The 26,277-nt window shown below is 33.9% G+C and overlaps 1 protein-coding gene across 1 annotated transcript in view; it reads left to right on the forward strand.

Annotated features, from left to right (window-relative positions):
- ADGRB3 (adhesion G protein-coupled receptor B3) overlaps nucleotides 1–26,277 on the forward strand; it is a 1,326,607-nt gene that overhangs the window by 1,289,056 nt on the left and 11,274 nt on the right. Inside the window, exon 29 of the mRNA XM_053710414.1 lies at nucleotides 6,719–6,754. Coding sequence (XP_053566389.1) covers nucleotides 6,719–6,754 — 36 coding nt within the window. The remainder of the gene's footprint in view (nucleotides 1–6,718; nucleotides 6,755–26,277) is intronic.

The raw sequence follows: 26,277 nt of genomic DNA on the forward strand, positions 1-26,277 counted from the left end.
TTTAGTGAACTACTTGGTGTGAACTACTTGATGTGACTACTGTGGTAAGACCTGGTATCTATATATAGCTCAAGTTTAATTCAGACGACTCCCCAAACATACTATCTTGGTATGTATTGTGAATACGGTGTGTTCAGATTGTCAATTCTAGAATAGTCTGATAGATTACTTGTATATAAAAAATTATAATAACTGCAGATCTATTCAACTTCACCAGAACGTGCTGGTATTGTTCTTAATATTGCCCTTTACAGAGCTTATAGACAAGGAGAATCTGAAAAGTTGTAACCTCTGTGGTAACTAAAATCTCAGCTAACTGGTTAACTTTGTATACCAGGATGCAGTACTGGAATTATTGTCAGGTATACTATGTATTTATAAGACTGCTATATTGAGTGCTGTAGTGCCGGAAGACAACTGCAAGTGTCAATGACACCGCCCACAATTATTATATTAAAGTATTTTCATAGCGTTGGAGAATGAGTATAAATAGTAATCTCATATGTATACCAAATCTAAGTCGCTTAGTAGCTTTCTTGGTACTTAGTGGTAACCTTAATTACAATTATGAACTCTCCTATACGTTAGGCATCATAGAATGTTTCCAGCCTATGAAGTGTAGTGTCGTTATGCCTGCTACATCTGTTACAATATGGCCAATAACCTGCTACAATTGTGCATAAGGCTGCCCGTTTATGGTATATTCATGTGTCAGCAGTGAAACAATTAAATGATCGTGATGTGTGTATTATGAAATTGGCCTCTTTTATGAAGGAATTGATCGCAATTGAAATTGCTACTATGTAATAATCACTGTATAGGATTCTAGGTACTGGTGTTCACAATAGATGTATCAAATTTGAATTTTAGCATGTTGAGCTTGTTATGAAACTGCCAATAAACATATGCAGCTATGTATGCGACCGCCTACATAAGATATAGTGAGGAAATACTAATAATAGGTTATAAAGAAATATATAGTGGTAATATACCATCACCAAATAAGATTTCTCCACATGATTAGTTACTGTGTTTCAAACCTTAGTATTAAAAGTAGTTAATGACTTCCTATGTTTATGAATACAGCCACCGACATGAGGTATATCGGAGAGTTAGTCACTATTTTATCAAACACTAGTGATAGTGAATTACATTATAATCACTATATAAGATTTAGGGTACTAGTATTCGTGACAAATTGTATCAGCTTGTTATTATAGCACAGTATGCTTGTTACAAAACTGTAAATAGATTTTTGCGGTTATATATAACAGACCGCCCACATAAGATTTAGTGAGGAGTTATTTATACTTGGTTTTACAGAAATAGTCTGTGATCTCCAAATATGATTGCACCACTTGAATAATTGTTACGTTTATAATCTTAGTATTAGATTTAGTCGTGGTTATGTATACACCAGCCCTCATAAGGTATATCAGAGTGTTGGTCACTGTTAATATAACATTAGTGATGGTTTGCGATCAACGGATATGGTCGCACCACTTGTTTAGGTATTGTCTTTCCAACCAAAGTTTAACTGTGGTCAATAAGTGCTAGTGTGGGGTCCTACCCCATATAGGTGACCTCGAGAATCCGAGAATTCAATGTTTTGACAGCTCAGATATCAATCAACAGCCCTAATGGTACTCTAGATTATTAAAAATGAAGGGTCCATCTGCCCTTTCTTCTATCCGTCATACGACTATTACATAGTAGTGCCATCATTTCTCTATCTGTATGCTTTGTTAAATGAGCAGCAATGCACTACTGGTTGCTGACTGAACACATCAGTGAGCCAATGAAAATTGGTATATATATATATATATATATATATATATATATATATATATATATATATATATATATATATATATATATATATATATATACAGTATCTCACAAAAGTGAGTACACCCCTCACATTTTTGTAAATATTTTATTCTATATTTTCATGTGACAACACTGAAGAAATTACACTTTGCTACAATGTAAAGTAGTGAGTGTACAGCCTGTATAACAGTGTAAATTTGCTGTCCCCTCAAAATAACTCATCACACAGCCATTAATGTCTAAACCATTGGTAACAAAAGTGAGTACACCCGTAAGAGGAAATGTCCAAATTGGGCACAGTTAGCGATTTTCCCTCTCCGGTGTCATGTGACTTGTTAGTGTTACAAGGTTTCAGGTGTGAATGGGGAGCAGGTGTGTTAAATTTGGTTTATCGCTCTCACACATATTGGTCACTGGAAGTTCAACATGACACCTAATGGCAAAGAGCTCTCTGACAAAAAGAATTGTTGCTCTACATAAAGATGGCCTAGGCTATAAGAAGATTGTAAAGACCCTGAAACTGAGCTACAACATGGTGAGCTAGAGCATACAACGGTTTCACAGGACAGGTTTCACTAAGAACAGGCCTCACCATGGTCGACCAAAGAAGTTGAGTGCACATGCTCAGCATCATATCCAGAGGTTGAAGGGGTGGGTGGTCAGCTTGTCAGTGCTCAGACCATACGCCGCACACTGCATTAAATTGGTCTGCATGGCTGTCATCTCAGAAGGAAGCCTCTTCTAAAGATGATGCACAAAAGCCTGCAAACAGTTTGCTGAAGACAAGCAGACTAAGGACATGGATTACTAGAACCATATCCTGTGGTCCAATGAGACCAAGATCAACTTATTTAGTTCAGATGGTGTCAAGCGTGTGTGGCGGCAAACAGGTGAGGAGTGTCATGGTCTTGGCCTGCATGAGTGCTGCCGGTACTGGGGAGCTACAGTTCATTGAGGGAACCATGAATGACAACATGTACTGTGACATACTGAAGCAGAGCATGATCCCCTCCCTTCAGAGACTGGGCCGCAGGGCAGTATTTCAACATGATAACGACCCCAAACCCACCTCCAAGGCAACCACTGCCTTGCTAAAGAAGCTGAGGGTAAAGGTGATGGACTGGCCGAGCATGTCTCCAGACCTAAACCCTATTGAGCATCTGTGGGGCATCCTCAAACGGAAGGTGGGGGGAGCGCAAGGTCTCTAACATTCACCAGCTCTGTGATGTCGTCATGGAGGAGTGAAAGAGGACTCCAGTGGCAACCTGTGAAGCTTTGGTGAACTCCATGCCCAAGAGGGTTAAGGCAGTGCTGGAAAATAATGGTGGCCACACAAAATATTGACACTTTGGGCCCAATATGGACATTTCCACTTAGAGGTGTACTCACTTTTGTTGCCAACAGTTTAGACATTAATGGCTGTGTGTTGAGTTATTTTGAGAGGACAGCAAATTTACACTGTTATACAGGCTGTACACTCACTACTTTACATTGTAGCAAAGTGTCATTTCTTCAGTGTTGTCGCATGAAAAGATATAATAAAATATTTACAAAAATGTGAGGGGTGTACTGTATATATGCAGCCACCAATCAGCAGCTAGAACATAGGTTATTTGCTGCTCTTGAGCTTTCCTGGATAAACCTTAAAGCAAAGTATAACAAGAAAAGGAATCAAATTAAATAATAGAAGTAAATTGTAAAAGTTGCTTAAAATTGTTTTCTCTATCTAAATCATGAAATACATTTTTTTGAGTTTCATGTCCCTTTAAGTATAGGCTATAGAAAAGCTGCATAAAATAAGCCAACAGAAGCAATAAAATGACAATTTCCAATTGTTCTTTCTAAGTATTGGGATTTGGTATACAAACTGAGATAAAATAATGAAGCTTTTGTGTGTACAGTGATAAAATAAGAGGCACTGGAAACACTTTAAAGGGACATAATACTCATATGCTAAATCACTTGAAACTGATGAAGTATAACTGTAAAAAGCTGACAGGAAAATATCAGTTGAGCATCTCTATGTAAAAAAGGAAGATATTTTACCTCACAATTTCCTCAGCTCAGCAGAGTAAGTTCTGTGTAAAAAGTTATACTCAGCTGCTCCCAGCTGCAGGTAAAAAAAAATTAAAAAATGAAGAAATGAACAGCAGCCAATCAGCATCAGCAGTGCTGAGGTCATGAACTCTTACTGTGATCTCATGAGATTTGACTTAACTCTCATGAGATTTCATAGTAAGCTTCCTTTACCTGATTGGTGAAATAATATGAGAGTGCACGATGCTAGTCCCTTCAGATGTCCCAGGACAAACACACTAAAATGCTGCTTAGAAATCCTTTACAATGGGAGGTGGCTACTGAGGAACTTTTGAGGTAAAATATCTTTCTTTTTTACATAGAGATGTTCAGGTGATATTTTCTAATCAGCTTTTTACAGCTATGCTGCATCACTTTCAAGTGTTTAAACATTTGGGTATTATGGCCCTTTAAGGGAAAAACTATTTTACAGTATACTGTCAACTTAAAAGATGCCGGACTCATTCATCTAGGATGATTGACAAGCCCAACTCTCACAAAATAAAGGAGCATGCCTGTATCTCTAGAACTTTATTACACTATTATGAGCACTGCTGTCAAAGAGTTCAAAGATATGTGCACACTCCTGAACTCCTTTGAGTTTATTTAGTTTTACTCTTCAACAGAAATTCAAGAGAAGAAAGCAAATTTGAAAATAGAAGTAAATTAGAGTGTTGTTTAAAATTGGACTCCCTATCTGAATCCAGAAACTTTTAGTTTGACTTTACTCTCCCTTTATATTCTGGCAGTGGCTATTGCATTTCTGGCCCTGAATGTTGTCTGGAATGTCTGACACTTTCCCTGCCTGAGATCCTCTTTTAGTCATATTTTGAAATACAAGGGCCTAAAACTTTTCCTTTTTAATTATTTATTAAACTATTATAATTTAATTATATGCAGTACTGTGCAAAAGTCTTAGACCACCATTGGATTTGTTGTTTTACCAATGGTATATGACGATGTATAATTATTTCTCAGTCTCTTTATTATAATACATCCAGAAAATACAGGATATGTGTAGGCAGTATTAAAATACAGAAACAAATCAGAAAAAAAAACTGCTTCTACAGGCTACAAGTGGCAATTATTTAGTTTGACCTCCCCTTACACTTGAGCAATAGCAGGAACCTGGCTCTTGTAAACCCAAATGGAATGGAACCCTAATTAATGTGATTGCTCACACCTGTATTTGTCCTACTATTTTATGTCAAAATGACTGTCGTAAAAAAAGTTCTATTACACCAGGTATATGAAAGACTGGAAAGCCAAGAAAACTTTCAAAATCTGATGAAAAGTTTCTCAGTTTCTTCTTTGAGAGACCGTAAGAAGTCCAGCAAGGACCTGGCTCAGCATCTGGCAGCTTCATCGGGATGCCAAGTTGGCCTTTCTACAGTCCAAAGATTCTTGATCAGGAATGGTCTTTGTAGAAGGGTAGCAGCCAAAAAAGCCACTTTTTTGGAAGGGGAACAGGGTGAAAAGGCTAAGAAATGCTAAAACTCACAAAGATTAGACTGAAGATCAGTGGAAAAGAGTATTATGGAATAACAAATCCAAGTTTGAAATTTTTGGGTCCAGTCGTCAACAATATGTGAGAAGAGTTGGAGAGAGATGGAAAAATTAGTACCTGTGGCCTTCAGTGAAACATAGTATAGGGTCTGTACTGGTTTGGGGCTGCATTTCTGTCAGTGGTGTTGGCGATATTGTCAGAATTGATGGGATCATGAATGCTGAAAAAGTACAGACAGGTTTAATTAATCATGCCATTCCTTCTGGGAAGAGCCTGATTGGGAATGGTTTTATTTTTCAGCATGGTAATGATTCTAAGCACACTGCCAATGCAGTGAAAACATATTTAGAGAGAGAGAAACAACTGATAAAATACTGACATGGACTGGCCTGAATATTATAGAGGCAGTATGGGATCACCTGGACAGAGGAGGAAATGAAAGACAACCTAAATCTAAAGAAGAACTCTGAGAAGTGCTAAAAGAAGCCTGGTATAATATATCTGAAGATTTTTCAGAAAACTTCAGGACAGTCTCCCCAAAAGAAAGACGTGCTTAGTGTCAAGGGAGGTCACACTAAATACTGACTTTTGCCTGAAGAAGCCATTTTTTTTAAAAATATATATATATATATTGTGTACTTATTTCCTGTATTTTCTGTTTGTATCTTAATAAAGAGGCCAAGAAATAAATATGAATGGTCATTAAAACTTTGCTAAAACAAATCTAAGTTGCACAGTACTGTATATATATTATTTTCAGCTGAATATGTGTTTTAAATACATCATTATATATAAGATTAATTAGTGGCTAATGCCTCTTATAAATGGTTTTTGCCTATGTGGTACTATTATGAATACCATACTTCATTCTTTGTGGTGGCATGGAATGTTAGCTTTGCAAACAAACATGTCAACATGAAAGAGCTTTGACAAATAATGTAACATAAAATAACATTTCTATGGGCCAGCACACTTTGACACACATGATATGGAAACAGAGATTATAAGGAAACATAGGTAATGTAAGGACAATTTGAACTATTAAGGCAACCATTATATTTAAACTTTTTTTCTTTAATATATATTTTGCTTTCTATACCTATAGCTCATTTTAGTAAAAAAAAAAAAAATAATAGCATCAAAACAAATATATTCACTTTTTTGCATTGTTCCTGGTTTACTGTTTATTCAAAAATGTTTTAGATTATTAGACTATTAGACTATTAGACTATTAGATATATATGTATAAACATAAAACAAAATGTTAATACTATTTTCTCATTTCTTTTTTCTCATGCACAATAGAGAAGAAAATCACGATATTCTGACCTTGACTTTGAAGTAAGTTTCATTATTCATTGAATAAATAAAATGTGTCATCATATATATGCGGTCCTGATTGCAAAGACATATTAATTATGTGATTTAAATATTTGTTTTATATATATATATATATATATATATATATATATATATATATATATATATATATATATATATATATATATATATATATATAAATATATATATATATATTAATTATTATTGTTTTATTTTAATAAGGACACATAGCTTTAATTTTCCTTGGTTAAACTGCTTTTATAAGTGCAATATCTTGATTAGTTTAGAGACAAGAATATTGGAGTATAAACAATTTTGATATTTGCATCTAAAATGTTATTTTAATGTGTTCACTATACTATATATACTATATACTATATTTAATGCATGAATTTAAAATTGATATAATGAAATAATTTTAAGGAGATCATATAAATAAAAGGGAATTTATCAATGAATAGCTGTGAAAAAAGGATGCAGGATTTGAATTGAATTAAATGATTTGTTTATATCACCTATGCTAAAGCTTTAGTTGTCTAAAATGTAGGTATGTATAATTCACACACACACACAAATTCTTCGTCAACCAGTACTACTAAACATTTTGTATCGTTTAAAAAGATAGATAATCCCTTTATTACTCATTCCCCAGTTTAGCATAACCAACACTGTTAAATTAATATAATAAGTGATTAACTTATATCTAAGCCTCTGCAGACTGCCCCCTTATTTCAGTTCTTTTGACAGTATGGCATTTTAGCCAATCAGTGCTGACTTCTAGGTAACTCCATGGAAGTGAGCACAATTATCTATATGGCACACATGGACTATTGCTGTCTAGCTGTACAAAACCTGTCAAACTGCACTGAGATAAGAAGCAGCCTTCAAGGGCTTAGAAATTAGCAATTGAGCCTACCTAGGTTTAGCTTTCAACAAAGAATACCAAGAGAACAACACAAATTTGATGATAAAGGTAAATTGAAAAGTTGTTTAAAATTGCATGCCCTATCTGAATCATGAAAGTTTAATTTTGACTAGACTATCCTTTTAATTGTTTGTGTGTATGGTTAAACCCCACAAGCTGTTTATAATTTTAATATAGATGCAAAATGTATAGTAGAACATAAGAGTATTATTAAGCAGAGCTAAAAATAAGTATATTCTTCTTTAAAATGGTTTATGCAAAATATACCTGTTTGTATTTACATTTTATAGTTCCTAACAGGAAAATTCTCTATACAGTGCATGCACAAGGGATATATGATTCTTGTGTGTGCAGCCATCATAGTGAGACAGTTGTCTTCATCAGCTTTTGAAGGTCATGGCAAAGTAATTTTTAGTTTTTTTGTTTTATTTTTACTGGATTAAATACATTTTAAAATCATTAATATAAAATATTAGCTACTTTAAGATTCTTAATTACAATTATTCGGCCAGATTACGAGTTTCGCAGTAAGAGGGATGCGTTGCTAACTTGCACGCTATTGTCACCGCTCACTTACCTACAGCGCTGGTATTACAGGTTTTCAGAAACCCGGCGTTATTAGGCAAGAAGTGAGTGTAGAGCAAAATTGAGCTCCATACTCCAATACCAGCGCTGCTTAAGTCAGCGGTGAGCTGGTTGTATGTGCTCATGCACGATTTCCCCATAGACATCAATGTGGAGAACCGGCTGAGAAAAAGTCTAACACCTGCAATAAAGCAGCGTAAAGCTCAGTAACGCAGCCCCATTGATTCCTATGTAGAAACTAAATTTGTGTTTACACCTAACACCCTAATATGAACCCCGAGTCTAAACACCCCTAATCTTACACTTATTAACCCCTAATCTGCCGCCCCCGACATTGCCGACACCTGCATTATATTTATTAACCCCTAATCTGACGCTCCGGACATTGCCACCACTATAATAAACATATTAACCCATAGTTAACTAAACTACCAATAGCCCTTGAAAGGGCCTTTTGCCTGTCAAAAAAATACAAACAACCCCCCAACAGTAAAACCCACCACCCACAAAACCAACCCCCCAAATAAAATCCTAACTAAAAAAACCTAAGCTCCCCATTGCCCTGAAAAGGGCATTTGGATGGGCATTGCCCTTAAAACTTCAATCCTATTGGCTGATCCAATCAGCCAATAGGATTAAGCGGTCATTCTATTGGCTGTTCCAATCAGCCAATAGAATGAAAGCTCAATCCTATTGGCTGATTGCATCAGCCAATAGGATGTTTTCAACCTTAATTCCAATTCACTGGTAGAATTCTATCAGCCAATCGGAATCTAAGGGACACCATCTTGGATGACGTCATTTAAAGGAACCTTCATTGTAGAAGAAGCCATCGGTTGAAGAGGATGCTCCGTGCCGGATGTCTTGAAGATGGAGCCGCTCCGCGTTGGAAGGATGAAGATAGAAGATGCCGCCTGGGTGAAGACTTCTGCCCGTCTGGAGGACCACTTCTGCCGGCTTGGATGAAGACTTCTCCCGGCTTCGTTGAGGACTTCTTGCCGCTTGGATGAAGAATTCTCCCGGCTTCGTTGAGGATGGATGTCGGCTCTTCAAAACTGTAAGTGGATCTTCGGAGTTTGTGTTAGGATTTTTTAAGGGTGTATTGGGTGGGTTTTATTTTTAGATTAGGGGTTTGGGCTGAAATAGACCTAAATGCCCTTTTAAGTGCAATGCCCATCCAAATGCCCTTTTCAGGGCAATAGGGAGCTTAGGTTTTGTTAGTTAGGATTTTATTTGGGGGGTTGGTTGTGTGGGTGGTGGGTTTTACTGTTGGGGGGGTGTTTGTAATTTTTTTTTACAGGTAAAAGAGCTGATTTCTTTGGGGCAATGCCTCGCAAAAGGCCCTTTTAAGGGCTATTGGTAGTTTAGTTTAGGCTAGGGTTTTTTTTATTTTGGGTGGACTTTTTTATTTTGATAGGGCTATTAGATTAGGTGTAATTAGTTTAAAAATCTTGTAATTTGTTTTTTATTTTCTGTAATTTAGTGTTTGTTTGTTTTTGTAATTTAGCTAATAGTATTGAATTTAGTTAATTGTATTTAATATAGGGAATTTATTTAATTGTAGGGTTAGGTTAGGTTTTATTGTAAGGCAGGTTAGGTTTTATTTTACAGGTAAATTTGTATTTATTTTAGCTGGGTAGTACGTAAATAGTTAATAACTATTTAGTAACTATTCTACCTAGTTAAAGAAAATACAAACTTGCCTGTAAAATAAAAATAAACCCTAAGCTAGCTACAATGTAACTATTAATGATATTGTAGCTAGCTTAGGGTTTATTTTACAGGTAAGTATTTAGTTTTAAATAGGAATTATTTAGTTATTAATAGTAAGTTTTATTTAGATGTATTTTAATTATATTTAAGTTAGGGGGAGTTAGGGTTAGACTTAGGGTTAGGGGTTAATAACTTTAGTATAGTGGCAGCAACGTTAGGGGCGACAGATTAGGGGTTAATAAATGTAGATAGGTGGCGGCGATGTTAGGGACAGCAGATTAGGGGTTAATAATATTTAACTAGTGTTTGCAATGCGGGAGTGCGGAAGATTAGGTGTTAATAATTTTATTTTAGTGTTTGCAATGCGGGAGAGCCTCGGTTTAGGGGTTAATAGGTAGTTTATGGGTATTAGTGTACTTTTTAGCACTTTAGTTATGAATTTTATACTACAGCTTTGTAGTGTAAAACTCATAACTACTGACTTTAGAATGCGTTACAAATCTTGACGGGATAGGGTGCACTGCTCACTTTTTGGCCTCCCAGGGCAAGCTTGTAATACCGGCGCTATGGAAGTCCCATTGAAAAAAGACTATACGCAATTTGCGTAAGTTGATTTGCGGTAAGGCCAAAAAAGTGTGCGGTGCCCCTAAATCTGCAAGACTCGTAATATCAGCGGTAGTGAAAAAGCAGCGTTATAACCTGATAACGCTGCTTTTTCACAATAACACAAAACTCGTAATCTAGCCGATTGTTTGTTTAGATATTGATTGTTCTATCACATATTAGTAAACATTCATGAAGATAGTGTGTATAATATTTATGAAAACATATAATAACTTAAAGGGACATATAACAGTATGAACTGACATAAGTTTCTAAATATATAATGCAGCCAAAGCTTACCTGCAAAACAGTTTCTGTTTTAACCCCCATTAACTCCTTTAATTCAGGCATAGGTTTGTTTGCGGCATCTCCCCCCTCGACATTTCCATATATAGAAGGTGCTATCCAGGCCATAGCTCCTGCGGAATGCATAGTATGACACCTGACTAAAGCAGTATTATTCTGAAGCTTTCACAATGCATGTGACATTATCCCCATGGAAACGAGCAAGCCTCTTGGCAACAAATAATAGCAGTACCTGCTGTCTCTCCTGAACCCCCCCCCCCGTTGCTTGCATAAATAATTATCCTCACATGCACACTTTTTGATATGATACCACAAGGTTTGGAGTAGGACACTGATAAGGGGGGGGGGGAGCAGGCTACAATTGGCAAGGCTAAAGTGTAAGTAATTTTGCAGATTTTTGGAAATTTTAATACAATACTTATGTTTTTTTTACACTTTTATTTTCACATACTGTTTTACCTCAGTTGACCCTTTTATAATATGCACATAACTACCATTGAAAGCAGCATTTGGGGCAAATTTCATCCTGGTGTGCAGAAAACAGGTTAACCTATGAAAATTGACTTAAGTCCCATCTCTCCCAATTCCAAATCAATGCAAAATAAAGCATTTTCTCTATGAATCATGGGAGTTTATGGAGTTAATGCATATTTTTTTTATATTTCCAACATGAACCAATTGTCCTTAAATCCTTAAAGAGACAGTAAAGTAAAAATTAAACTTTCATTATTTAAATGAAAATTAAACTTTCATTATTTAAATGTGCAATTTTAAACAACTTTCTTGTTTACTTCTATCTATTTTGCTTTCTTCTTCTCTTTGTATCATTTGTTTAAAACCATTCCTAGGTAGTCTCAGGAGCAGCAATGCACTATTGGGAGCTTGAGTAGTACATTGCTGCTAGTTCAACAAAGGATACGAAGAGAATGAATAGATATGATAATAATAGACGGAAATTGGAAAGTTGTTTAAAAGTGTATGCTCTACCCGAATCAGGAAAAAAAATGGTGTCATCTTTCTTTAATTCTGTATTCACTACATGATGAAAATTTATGGCAACAATACCTATCACTAAGACACAAATATCACTGATATGTTAAACCAAGTGTTATAGTGTTGCACATCTGCTGCCCTCTTTAAAAAAAAAATAGCATAACTGAAAACACTGCAAATCAATCAATACAAAGTCTTCATACTGAGCAACAGCTGAAATTGATCTATGGAAGATAAATATATACCATCATGAATACATATAAATGATTAATTGAGAGTAAGTGTTAAGTCAAAAAGGCATAAATTAAAATGATAGATATAGGAAGGAAGGAGGAAAAAAAACAATTAATGCTTCCAAGGGAAATCAGCAACATGAACAATACCTCAATGAAAAAAGTTTGAAAGAATTAAAAAAAAAACTGGAAGAATTTGTGGTGAAGGCTAATCAGGAATCTCGTGACGTCTTGAAATTCCAGGCTTAGTCACAACCATATAGTATTGTCTGAAGACAATACGCACTTGGAGATGCAGTGGGTTGGAGAGTGTTCAATGAACCAGATTAATGGACACCGTCACCAAGGAAAGGGTCAGTATACTGTGGAAAACCAGTTATACTAATGTGAGAAAAGGGAGAAAAGATAGATAAGCAAAGAGTAAAATTGCGAAGAGGGGAGTATAAAAAAAATTAACATTAACATTTCTTTAAAATAAAGACGGCGGTTTGATGAATATTTTACTTATTTTAATTTTTTTTTTTATTCTCTGCACTTCAAATAGAAGCTGATTGCTCACTTGGTAGCAGATCATATGTCGATCTGTTTTGATTAATGCCCCTTCATTTCTTTTGATTATTTAGAGTTTCTGTTTTCTTTTTATATTTAAATGTATATAATTAAAAGATTATTTTTCTTCATTAACGTGTCATACCTTGAAACCATATGAAATATATATATATATATATATATATATATATATATATATGTATATATATATATATATATATATATATATATATATATATATATATGTATTTTATCATTATGGAATTTTTGTTAGATACAGTGCTGTATAAATTTAGGCATATATGATAATAATCTAAATGATTGCTAGGTGGCTTCCAAATTTAGATTATACAGTATGTTTCTTACAATTAACATTAATTTTATATATAAAAATGAAATATATATACATATATATATATATATATCTACACACACACACATATAGCTTTGTTCTCTATGTTCTGTAGTAATTATTTAGCCTTATAAATTCATAAGGTAGGTTTCAGATCTAAAAAATGAAGATATAATATATTTATGGGACATGCAAGAAATATATTTTCTGTTTAATCGGAAGTTATATGTATATGCTTTTTAAAATCTTTGTATAAGGTGTTTTTGATGGAAAACAGTAGAGTTTGTATAACATTATAACAAATCTATCAGATATTTCAGCTACAAATGTTTAACCCCTTAAGGACTGGGCATTTCAGACTAAAACTTCTCCAAAAGACCAGAGCATGTTTGCCATCACTACATTTAAACAGAAATAGAGCCTTTTTTATATTTACCTATCAAAATATATATATTTTAGTAGACAACCCAAAGTATTGATCTAGGCCCATTTTGTTATATTTGATGCCAGCATTTCACCCCCAAATGCGAATAATTAAAACAATTTGTTAACATTTTCACAAACTTTAGGTTTCTCACTAAAATGATTTACAAACAGCTTGTGCAATCATGGCACAAATGGTAGTAGAAGCTTCTTTGGGATCACCTTTGTTCAGAAATAGCAGACATATATGGCTTTGCCATTGCTTTTTGGTAATTAGAAGCCTGCTAATTGCAGCTGCACACCACACATTTATTATTCCTAGCAATGAAGGGGTTAATCAGGTAGCTTGTAAGGTGAATTTTACCTTTACTGTAGATATTACCCTCCCATCTGAAACTTCCTACCCCCTTGATCCCTACCTGAGCCCTCTCAAACAGCTCTATTCCCTCCCCACCCCCCCAATGGTCACCCCCATCTTAAGTACTGGCCGAAAAACTTCTAGTATGAAAATATTAGGCCTTTTTTTAAATACTTTTTTTTCTATTTTCTGCAGTATAGGATCCCCCTTATCCCCACACCTGCATGATCCCCCCAGACAGCTCTCTAAACCTCCTCCCTCTACCTTTTAGCTGCCATCTTAGGTACTGGCAGCTATCTGCCAGTACCCAGTTTCCTATAATTTTTATTTATTTATTTATTTATTTATTTTTAAAAAAAAAAACTTTTTTTCTGTAGTGTAGTTCCCCCCCACCTAATTACCCTCTCCCTACCAGATCGCTTTCCCACCCTCTTATCCCCTTTCCACTAAGAAGCCCCCTCTCCATCCTCCCCCTCCCTCCTTCCCACTCACTGCATCAGTTAAAAAAATTCTATAGCATAGTGGTCCCACCCGCTCCCGCCCCCCTCTAACGATGGGCCTCCCACCCGCCTCCCTCCTAATCCTCCCGCACTACCAACTATCGGCACCACTGTGGTCCAATGCAGAGAGGGCCACAGAGTGGCCCTCTCGGCATCAGTAACTCTGCCTATCTATTTCTGCACTGCCACACTCATGGAGCATGCATAAATAGTGCAAACTAACTACTTTTAGTGAGATCACTGCAGAGAGAGGCCCATTACAGCAGCGTTATACAGGGTACGATGCTGGTCCTTAAGGACATAACGACCAGCACCGTACGGGGTTGTTAATGGGCTAATAGATTTGACTTATGCTTAAATGACATATTACCTTGTATATCAGGCAATATATATATACTGTGTATATTTATTATATAGGGGATTCTGATTGGAATAGAGCTCATACTGAGGTAATCAGTTCTTTAATGGTTTATTTAATAGTACACTCAATGGTAGTTTGCTTCCAATAAATTATATTTTTGTTTTTCAGAGGCATACATACATTTGCTGTATATGCTTGTGCATCAGTATTCAAACACTGGATTATATGACACAAATTGTCTTCACAGGCACAGTATATATGATGATCGATACTCTAAGCTTGAATACTGGTGCACGACCCTCACATAATTTGTGTATGCTGCTTAAAAACAGTAATAACTTATGCTAAAAGCATTTTTGCTAATAGAAGTATATTTAAAAATGCTTCTATGTAAAATTGAAATGCACCAATGCACTTTTTCAATTTTTACCTTTCTATCCCTTTAAGAGACAACATAAAGAACCAGCAGTAATTATATGGTTACCATACATATGATGATTAAAATACAACTAAGTAAACATATACTGTACATATAAGAAGCCATGTGCATAGAAAAAAAAAAAGAAAAAAAACTATTGATGTGATACACAGAACACGATTTCTCATACAGGACCTATGATGCATCATGATGCATCATGATGCGCAGAATATGCAGTAAGCAATCATCTCTTACGTCTCTATTTTATTATTACAACAGATAAAATAAACCAAAACTATATGAGCTATATATATTCTTGTAATACAAACAGTATCAGTCATAAAAAGAAAGAATTAGATCATCTGTTAGCCCAATTGTATAGGTTATTGGTAGAGCTTAATCATGTAATGGTATAACAAAAGCCTTTAATAGGGGCGGTGTATTCATGGGGGAAAAAAATAGATAAGCCTACTCTGTCTTACCCTCCCCTCCTAGTACACCTACCTTACAAACTCATGGAATTTTAAACTAGGTCAAAAGTATCCCTTTAATGAATACCTCCTCCCCTGAGCTGACCCTTTCCTCATCTGGTTGCCCATAATAAAGAACAGCCCACTTATCTCATAGGGAGGTCTTAAGCAGAGTTTTGGATTAACTTTTTTTCTTATTATATAAAACAGGATTATTATTTTTTTATGACATTCAGATCCATGAATCCTGCAACTGGTCCAACATCTATAAGCTTGTAAGAAGTATATGAAGCATGTAAATATTCATTGTTTGTTAGGAGACGAAAATGGCAACCTAGCTCAACCTATTGTGTGTATATTTTGGTATGTTAAGTTTCTCCAATCATGATCGACTCTTAAATAAGCTTTCCCATTCTCAAATGCTGATTTGTGCATGTGCAATTTTAAATAGATAACTGAAAAATATTAAACGTGCACTGCTAAACTGTCAAACGTGAAAACAGCTAACTGGACAAAAAGAAATCTGTTGGTGTAGCTTGGACGCTACTTTCCGGCTGCTAACAAACGATGATTATGTAAAAGTTTAATGTACTTCTTACAAGCTTATAGATGTGGAACCTGTTGCAAGAGGCTCCGGTATGTAACAATACGTAGTAAAGATTACATATTGGGTCTAGACTGTCACTTTAAGCCACTTCCATTATATGTGCTATATAACTGGAACATCTGTTTTTCATACATTCAGACTGCAATAATAAAATAAAAAATAAAGCTTTTCACAGAGGTATTTGCAGACCTAGATGGAAAAAATAATAAACAGCCAAAAAGGCAAAAGAAAACAGTTAATAGGTTCAGCATTTATAGGACTGCTTTATGATTTTTAATGTAAGTTACTTTGCTAAGAAAACCAGTTCTTGGTTTGTATAATGATTCACTCTATATTGTTTTGTATAATTGTAGATGCTACAAACATTTAATTGCAATCATGAACAAATGTACAGATAATGATATTTTGTTTCCAAAAAATGTTTGCCAGTTTAAAAATATGACTTTTTACAGTTTATGTTCAGGCAAGGCTATGTCCCTCATATCAATTTGTGTACACATTCCCTGTCAGGGAACCTGTCCATTCACATTCAAGGCTAGAGATGTAGCACCTGCCACCCACATTTATAATTGTACAGGAATTATTCATTATCCCAGATGGATCAGTCCAGGCATATTTAAGCCTGCTAAGTCAGAGTTTATGAAGCAGCACTCTTAAGACCTATAATTTTACTTCTCTCTTTTCATATTTTAATTGATCTTATGTTAAAGAAAACATTTATATATTGTATACATATAAATTGTTTAAATATTTCAAGTTACATAACTTCTAATATATAAAAAAAGGAAACAATAAACTATTTTGTACGTTCAGTGCTCTATTTATTTGCTTATTTTGTTTACTACAATTAGATTTTTTAAACATGCATATGTTTATTGCAACATTATTGCTTTAAAAATGTTCACATTTATTTTTCTCTTATTGATATATTCTTATACAAACATTCATTTTCTGTATTTTATTGATTATATTTATGTACTCAGAGATGCAAGCAACTTAAAGGGATAGGAAACTCAATTTTTTCTTTCATGATTCAGATAGAGCATGCAATTTTCTAATTTACTCCTATTATCAATTTTTCTTCATTCTCTTGGTATGCTTTGTTGAATGAGCAGCAATGCACTACTGGTTGCTCACTGAACACATGGTTGAGCCAATGACAATCAGTATATATATGCAACAACCAATAAGCAGCTAGAACCTAGATTCTTTGCTGCTCCTGAGCTTTCCTAGATAAACCTTTCAGCAAAAGATAACAAGAGAAGAAAGCAAATTAAATAATTAAAGTAAATTGAAAATTTGTTTAAAATTGTATTCTCTATCTTAATCATGAAAGAAATTTTTGGGGTTTAATGTCCCTTTAAGCTTTTCAAGTATTTGTGAATAATGATGCACTAGAACTGTATGAAATTCCTTATATATACTGTACATTAGTAGACAATTTCTTTAGTGATTACGTCTTCAAATTCATTTTTCATTACTGTTTTCATTATGTTGGAAGCTCAAATCCAACAACTAAAAATGTTTGCTGTCTCTTCATTGAATTACCTTTGCCCCCTTTATTAAATAGCAAAAAAAGCATATTCCAAACAAATAGGCCCATAATAATTGCACTGTACCAGCTGTTGTATACCTGAAGACATAGTTGACATTTTATGAGTTATATCCTATATACAAGTACTAGCATAGCCAAGCAATTAATATTTAGATGTTGTTGTAAGAAATAGAAAACAATATCCTAGATCATGTATAAAAGTTTGTAAAAGCAATTTTTAATTAAAATGAGGGCAAATATGTATATAGACTTTGAAGTGCTCTTTACACTTGTTAAGTACATAATTCATATAACATAATTTAAAATATACAGCTTGTTATGTATAATCATGTTCTAGGATGATTATTTGGGTGTTTTAAAAAAGAGCTTAAAAAATGAAAGACACAATAGCACCATTTGCAATAGTGATGTGGGCAGAACAATGGCTCATTAAAGTCTGTTCACCTCAACCGTTTAAAAACCAAAGGTGATGACGATAGCAATCATATAACCTCTTTCCATTGACTAATATAAAGATAAACAACATGAATCGGCAGAGATACAAAACAGCTACGTTGTAACATTTGAGGGAAAAATCTGTGCTACAAATGCCAACAATGAACAATGAATAATCATTGTGAAACATTTTGGAGAACTGCAGTACATTCTATAACAGAACGTTCGCTATGGTAACTGTTGCTAGGGTTGCAAGGTCTGACGTTTCTTGCTACTCTGCAGCATTGTGCTGAAGATGATAAATGCTGGTTGCATTGCAGATATTTGAACAAATAATACAATCTAGAGCTGGTTAGTTTACAATGTAAACAAATGCATTTGTATATCCTTGATTAGGCTTTTTTAGTCAATATGTACTGTATATATAAAAAAAAGTTTATTTGGTATTGTAATGCTTCCATAAAAAAAATAAACCATCTCAACAACCCCATTCATAAACCTAGTAAAAGTGTATTTTTCCAAACTTACCATATACTTGGTTTGACAATGTATGTAAGAAATAAGCTTTGTTTTTTTTTTAGGTTTTGACACATTTTAAGTGTAAAAGTTTAAAAGGAGCAAGAACAGCTGTTTAGACTTTCTATACAAATAAGTATTTGAAATAATGTAAAAACAATTATTTGCCCCCTGCCTCGACACAACATTACATTATTACATAGCACTTATTACTAGCACAGCCTTGGGCAAGTCTTTAAATCCAAATTTGCTTGTATAGCTCACAGCTAAATGCTTTTGTTATCTTTGTCGAGTGATTACATTGCAAATCTGAGTTTTAACCAGTGTGCAGTAATAATAATATGCAGTTTTTTTTTTATTGTCATGCTTTACAACACTTTATTAAACATAAACAAATGTGGGTATTAGAAAACACACTGCATGTTTTTATGTGTCACTGTTCATTGCAGCTCACTTTACAGAATCTCAACATAGCTAGATAATTACTATCTATAAATGTCATGGTTATCTGCAAACAAATCCATACACATGGGGGGGTGGCATAACGTTCAGTTATACAGTTTAAGGTGTGACTGAATCAGCTGCTCTTTTTTGTGCTAAATTATTATAAATAATTTTAAATAGTTTATAAAAGGAATTTATATTGTTAATATCAGATGTTTCTTGATGTAATGCAGAGGTGTAGAAATTGTATATGTTATTTTGCTTGCTGGAGACATTGGACCACATTTTTCATTTGCCTTGTCCCCTCTGCCTGCTTGTGCATGCCAATCATATGTGAGCAGGGACTGTCAATCACTCTGATTGGATCTGTATGACTGAAATCCACAGGTGGATAGGATAAGTAGCTGTGCTCTTAAGACTACAAGTACTTAACTAGCATTCCAGGCTCACTTAACGGGAGCATGAATCGCTAAAGCCCCGAAGCTGTATCCACAGCTTAATCGCCGGGGCACGATTTTATTGGAAAAGTACATCCTTTAGCAAAATAAGAGCTTAGCCCAAAATTTACTGTTATTGTAATAGTGATTAGAAATTATAAGAAAGGTGCAAGGTACATCAATCATTATTGTATTGTCTTAAATTTTAACCCCTTCGAAGCACATGATGAGGTGTTCTCATCATGCACATTGCTAATTGTAGGCACCCCCAGGCTTAATGGAAGTGCCAGTGAGGTCACCACATATGCACATGGTGACATCACAAAGGAGGCAGAACGGGGAAGCTCAGTGTAACTGCTGGATGGGGGATGTTATTTTATCCCCTGGATCTAAGCTCCCATAGCAGCCGCAAACCTCCAAGACCCCTCTTTTGAAAGAAAATTGTTCTTGGAGCCATACCACACAAAATATCTTTTAAAAATAAAGTAGAAAAAAACACGTTGTTTTTTTTAAATTAAGAATGGGTCATTATAAGTGAAATATAAAATCTGGTATGTGTAGAGACCCCTAATACAGTTTTTTTTTTTCTAGTAGACAATCTTTCTCTCAAAAAGATATGCATTTTATCTGTATAGGCAGATGATCACTGTGGTAACAGTGAACATCTTGCTAGAAGAAAAAGTGCTTTTATTTCTGTACTTAAAAATACGGCCTCTCTAATCTATATTATAACCACACCAAAGCCTGTATGGGCCCCTATTTCACATGTGGCTACCCATGATGACAAATTAGTAAAGTTAACAAAGTTACAGCAGTGGTCACTTTTCAGTATTATTTACTAAAATCTGAGAACATTTTTTACATTTGTTTACAGTTTTTGCCACAGCCATCTCATATGCCATGAATTATGAATGTAATAGTGGTATATTGTGAATCTGCTAGGTCTGGTGAAAAAAACAATATATAATTTGTGTGGGTCATTCTCTGAAATTTGACAATAGGGTTTAAATGTAGGTAGCAAAAAAGCTTAAAATTGGTCCAGCACTGGGGTGAAAAAAGGCTTAGCAGCAAAATTCTTAAATTGTATTAATAGCTAGGAATTTGCATGGCAGGCAATTTTTTATATGTTCATTGCTCTAGCAGGAAAAAAAAAGAAATGGAAATAAAGAGAAATAGTATTTAAGCATGAAAAGCAGGTACAAAATACCAGAAAAGAATGCACTCACAGTAACTTACTCCAGGGTTGGCACATGGTTTTGTGGAAACCATTGTTAGCAACCCAGTATCAAAATAGAGTGAATAGTCACATATGGTTCCAATTATACATTGATGGGCAGACACCTTTCCCATCTTCTTTGTGAGTTAAAATCCTTGTGCTAAGCTGCCCCCTTCTTTAGGGGTAATTTAACTACACCACTTCTGAGGTGGCTGAGACATTAAGAAGCAGTGGTTGCATAAGCGCATGGATAAATGAGTTATAGGGCCTAAGTCCATAAAGGTGAAAAGAATTCAGTGATATAATGTGAAAAATGAAAAAGGAGGTATGCAAACGTTGTAAGATTCCAATTAGAGTAGTCAAATCCCTTTTAATATTAGTGACATTTATATTAAAGCTTTTGCATTCAACTATCACTTCATAAAGGTGGAAATACAGACGCAAACTTAGCTTCTGCAATCTGAAAACTACAAATATTGTCAGTATCCATTTGTTTTTTTATTGAAACAACCCATTGATTTAATGCATAGCTAGATCTGTATCTGTACACCATGCAGATTTACATGACTCATTTTATTTTAAGGTGTTCAGTTAAATTAAATGATTCACAACTTCCCTTTGGTGTGTATAACACTTTCGATCAGCTGTGACAGCAGAATGCAAACACCGCCGATTGCCTAATTGATTAAATTAAACACTTGTTGAACCATTTATTCAGTCCATTTACTAAACTTCTTACATAATATGGTAAGTATGGTAAAAAGACAAGCTTTTACCAGGTGTTTTCTTTGGCAGTTCAATTTGTGAGCACAGTTATAAAATGCACAATTAGAGTTTTTAATTCAAATAAATTAACCAGTTACTTCCTGAATAGCATTGCTTTTCCAAAGGTCATCAATAAATCTTACATCTGAAAACATATTAACATGTCCATTTTAGAGCAAAATTCTACCCCTGTGGGGATTAAAAAAACCTGGAGATAGCGATTTAAAATTTGGTTGCATAGTCAATTTCATTTGAGCCCACATCACATTTACTTTAAACATATAAATGTTCTTATACTCTCATATTAAAATATAAAGTATAATTTAGGAATCATGACCACTCTGTTAATAAACTTTAACATAGTGCCAGAGGATAGATTAAAAATCTACACTACCCGTTTAGAATATTAAGTAAAGATTAGTAATAGTTGATTATTTAATTAACTATCAGCTAGTTTACGAGTTTGGCGTTATGAATGAAAAAGCAGCGTTATGCTTCATAACGCTGCTTTTTCCCTAATGCTGCTATTACACGTCTTGCAGGTATAGCTGTACCACACACTTTTTTGCCCATCACGCAACGTCCTGGGACTTCCATAGCGCCGGTATTACGAGTTTTGCTGTGAGTCCAAAAAGTGAGCGGTACACCCTATACGGACAAGATTCGTACCACCATCTAAAGCCAGTAGTTATGAGTTTTACGTTACAAAGCTGTAGCATAAAACTCATAACTAAACTGTCACAAAGTACACTAAACACCCATAAACTACCTATTAACCTCTAAACCGAGGCCCTCCCACATCGCAAATAATAAAATAAAATTATTAACCCCTAATCGGCCGCTAAGGACATCGCCACCACTTAAAAAATGTATTAACCTCTATTCCGCCGCTCCCCAACATCATCGCCACTATAATAAAATTATTACTAATAAGATTACTTGTTTCCCTTTGGGTCAAACAGAAACACAAGATTAAACTGTTTTCAGATACAAAATAGTTCTCCAATGATCCTCCAGTATTTGTTCTGTTTAGCTTGACATGTGGATACATTCTTTCCTCAGTGCTCTTTATTTCACTTACCTTTCCTTGGATTTTATATATTTTTTAGTCTAAACCATTGAGTTATTTCATGGCACCTTCACTAGAATACATTGACACCACATTCTGCTTATGGGTATGTGCTTGCCTGATGTTTTAATGAAACTTAACTTCAAAGCGCATTCTTGAAATATTAAATATTAAAAATAATAATAATTACACATAATGTAAGAAATATAGATATATTCTATGGATTATTTAAAATATTTTACAGTATGTATTATAATTTTTAATAATATCTATAAATATTTGTTAATATTTTATATTTCATATTTCAAGAAACCGCATTGAAGCTAACAATTCTTTATGTGCGCTAACTGGACTGCATTAGATATAAATCGCAAACCCTGATGCAGGTTACGCATATTTGACATTCCTATGTTCTTCACATAGAAAATAATGTATTTTTTGTTATTAAATATAGTTTTCTATAGCTGTCTGATGTTAATGTAAAATTGACATCTATACCTTTATATCTATAGGGATAGATATAAAGGTATATGTATAAAGAGATATATAAAGAAATATATATTTTGAATAAAAATTACATTGTTCTGTATGTGAAGAACATTGGAATATGACATTTTCATAACTGCTGTGGGGTTAGTGCGCTAGCATTAGGTGTTTTCTTCTGCGCTTTCTATTGACTTCTATGAGGAGAAGAAGTTAATGCGATTGTGATATTTGGTTTGCACAATTCAGGTTTCGCTCCACTCATAATCTAATCCACAGTCTGGAAAAACAAATGTGGTACTTACATGCTAAGGGATGCCACAAACAATGTATTACATGTTAGAGTATTACAGAAGCATTTGAATGTCTCTATTGTTCTTAGTGGAAACATTACATCAGAAAAATCAGGCCATATTTCTTAGAAAATGTATTTTGCTTCATGGGTAATCTTCTAATTTTTCTGCTTATATGGCTATACCATTGACCATAAACTACCATTTTCTATTGGTCAATTTTTTATGCCTCGTGTTTATATTAACATTGATCAGAATGACACCACAGGCTAGAAATCTGTAAAATAATACTTAACGTATATATAATTTGGGAGAAATAGCATTTTGTTACTTATTGTTATATTTTCAGAAACATTTTTTGAAATGCATATTATGTATATCATCTCAAATTAATATATTCACGCACATATATCAGATTTATTCTTATAGCTCTCTTTAAAAGAAATATGCTTGTATTTTAAACAAAAGCATATATATATATATATGTAGTAAGTTATGGTTTTCCTTCAAAACTGTAATGTTTTATTTTTTAAACTATCAGTCATATAATGATATATAGTTCAGGAATTTGATTTATGTCTCCACCTTGTGCATTCCTTTGCCAAAAGCAAATCTTATATAACTCCTTCTATACAATCCTATGCCCCAACAGCATTTTATAATTGTTATGATCAAAATATAAACTCACATAGATGTTCTCACATTATCATTATTGTGAAAGAATGCATCGCTAGGACTCTGAATCTGTAATCACAGCGTTATAACTATGGCTAAGAAAAATACTCAAAAGGCTTAAGAAAAATGAGTCATATTTTACTAACACAAATGAAAGATTTAAATGTCTTTAAAACATTTATTCTGTATGCAGAGGTTCTTCAACACAGTGATTTATTATTGATATATTATGTGTTTATATAAAATGACTTTAATGGCCTTTTAACAGAATTTAGCTTTTCATCTTAAAAAGGAACATGAAACCTATTTTTTTTTTCTTTCATGATTTAAATAGAGCATACTATTTTAAATAACTTTCCAATTTACTTTTATCAACAATTTTGTTTCATTTTCTTGGTATGCTTTGTTGAAGAAACAGCAAGACATCACTGGGAGTTAGCTGAACACAACTGGTGAGCCAATGACAAGAGGCATATATGTGCAGCCACCAATCAACAGCAAGCACCCAGTAGTGTATTGCTGCTCTTGAGTCTACCTAAGTATGCTTTTCAACAAATGATACTAAGATAACAAAGCAAATTAATTAATAAATGTAAACTTAAATTTGTTTAAAATGTCATGCTCTTTCTGAATCAGTGAGGGTTAGTTTTTACATTACTCTTTATTTTAGTCATATTCCCTTTAGCAACTCATTAAAATGATATATCAATAAAAATTATGAAGTAGTATGTCCCTTTAAATAACAATAAATATTACTATACAATTACACAAATTATTTGCCCCTCATTAAACAGATAACCGTGTCTTTATTATAATTAAAATAAAAATACATTTTAGATTATTTGAAAGGGTTACTCAAAAAAATGTAATAAAAGAAAAAATGCAGATTCAGTGACTATATGATCCCCAAAAATGACAAGGACTATATTATAAATGCTAATGATACATTTTAAGTGTTCTCTTTAGTATGCTGTTATCATGCATTATATTTCCCTATATTAACTAATCTTCTGTTAAAAAAGAAACCATAAAGGGACACTGTACTCAAAAATTTTCTTTCGTGATTCACATAGAGCATGCATTTTTAAGCAACTTTCTAATTTACTCCTATTATCAAATATTCTTCATTCTCTTGGTATGTTTATTTGAAAAGCAAGAATGTAAGTTTAGATGCCGGCCCATTTTTGGTGAACAACCTGGGTTGTCCTTGCTGATTGGTCAGCACCAATAAACAAGTGCTGTCCATGGTCATGAAGCAAACATTTGCTGGCTCCTTAGCTGAGATGCCTTCTTTTTCAAATAAAGATAGCAAGAGAACAAATTAAAATTGATAATAGAAGTAAATTAGAAAGTTGCTTAAAATTGCATGCTCTATCTGAATCATGAAAGAAAAAAATTGGGTTCAGTGTCCCTTTAATGCTTAGGTTCAAATAATGACCCTAAATTGTATCATTTTTATTTTTTGAAAATGCTTAACTCTTCACCTTATTGAATTATATTATACAAAAGTTTGAATCCTACCATTATGCACATTAAGATTACGAGGACCATATCAACCTTAAAAGGTATTATCAGAACATGTCAGCCCAGCACCATTTGCAGTCATAAAGCAAAGCCCTAACTTTTTTCAGAAACACAAAATCTTCACCCAAAACTGACATCTAATACTACATAATTAAATCTGATGCCTTCCCAAACCTTTCATATATATTTCATTCTAGGAAATGTAGTAAAGCTATAAAAAAAAAATGTTATAGAACGCTTAATCTGACAAAATGGAACACTAGGGTCCTGTAGACCAATTTTTCTCAGCACTAGTCCTCAATTACCCATAATAAGACAGATTTAAAGTGTTTACCTAGCTGAGCAAAACTTAGTCAACCACCACCACAACTGAGCTACTTAACAGGTTGAAAAGTAAATATTTAAATCTGGTCTATTCATGAAGTATGAGCACAGAGCACATATAAATGAATTTTGTTGCCCTCATTTTAAAGGTTTGAACTATTTCCACTAATTAACTGCATCCAGATTGGGTAGTAAAATATTACTTTGTTAGTAACTCTGTCCTTGAAATGTCTTATAAACATCTGAAGGTTGAGAAATTGGAAACATTCACCCAAAAGCTGTTATATTTTATTTTGTATGTAAATTATCATTTTTTTCTGAATATACAATTCTCTACCATGTAATACTTAGTATGAGCTGTGGTATAATGCTATTACAAGCTGGTGAGGTA

The sequence above is a fragment of the Bombina bombina genome, chromosome 4 (genome assembly GCF_027579735.1).
Source record: "Bombina bombina isolate aBomBom1 chromosome 4, aBomBom1.pri, whole genome shotgun sequence".
Classification (NCBI taxonomy): domain Eukaryota; kingdom Metazoa; phylum Chordata; class Amphibia; order Anura; family Bombinatoridae; genus Bombina; species Bombina bombina.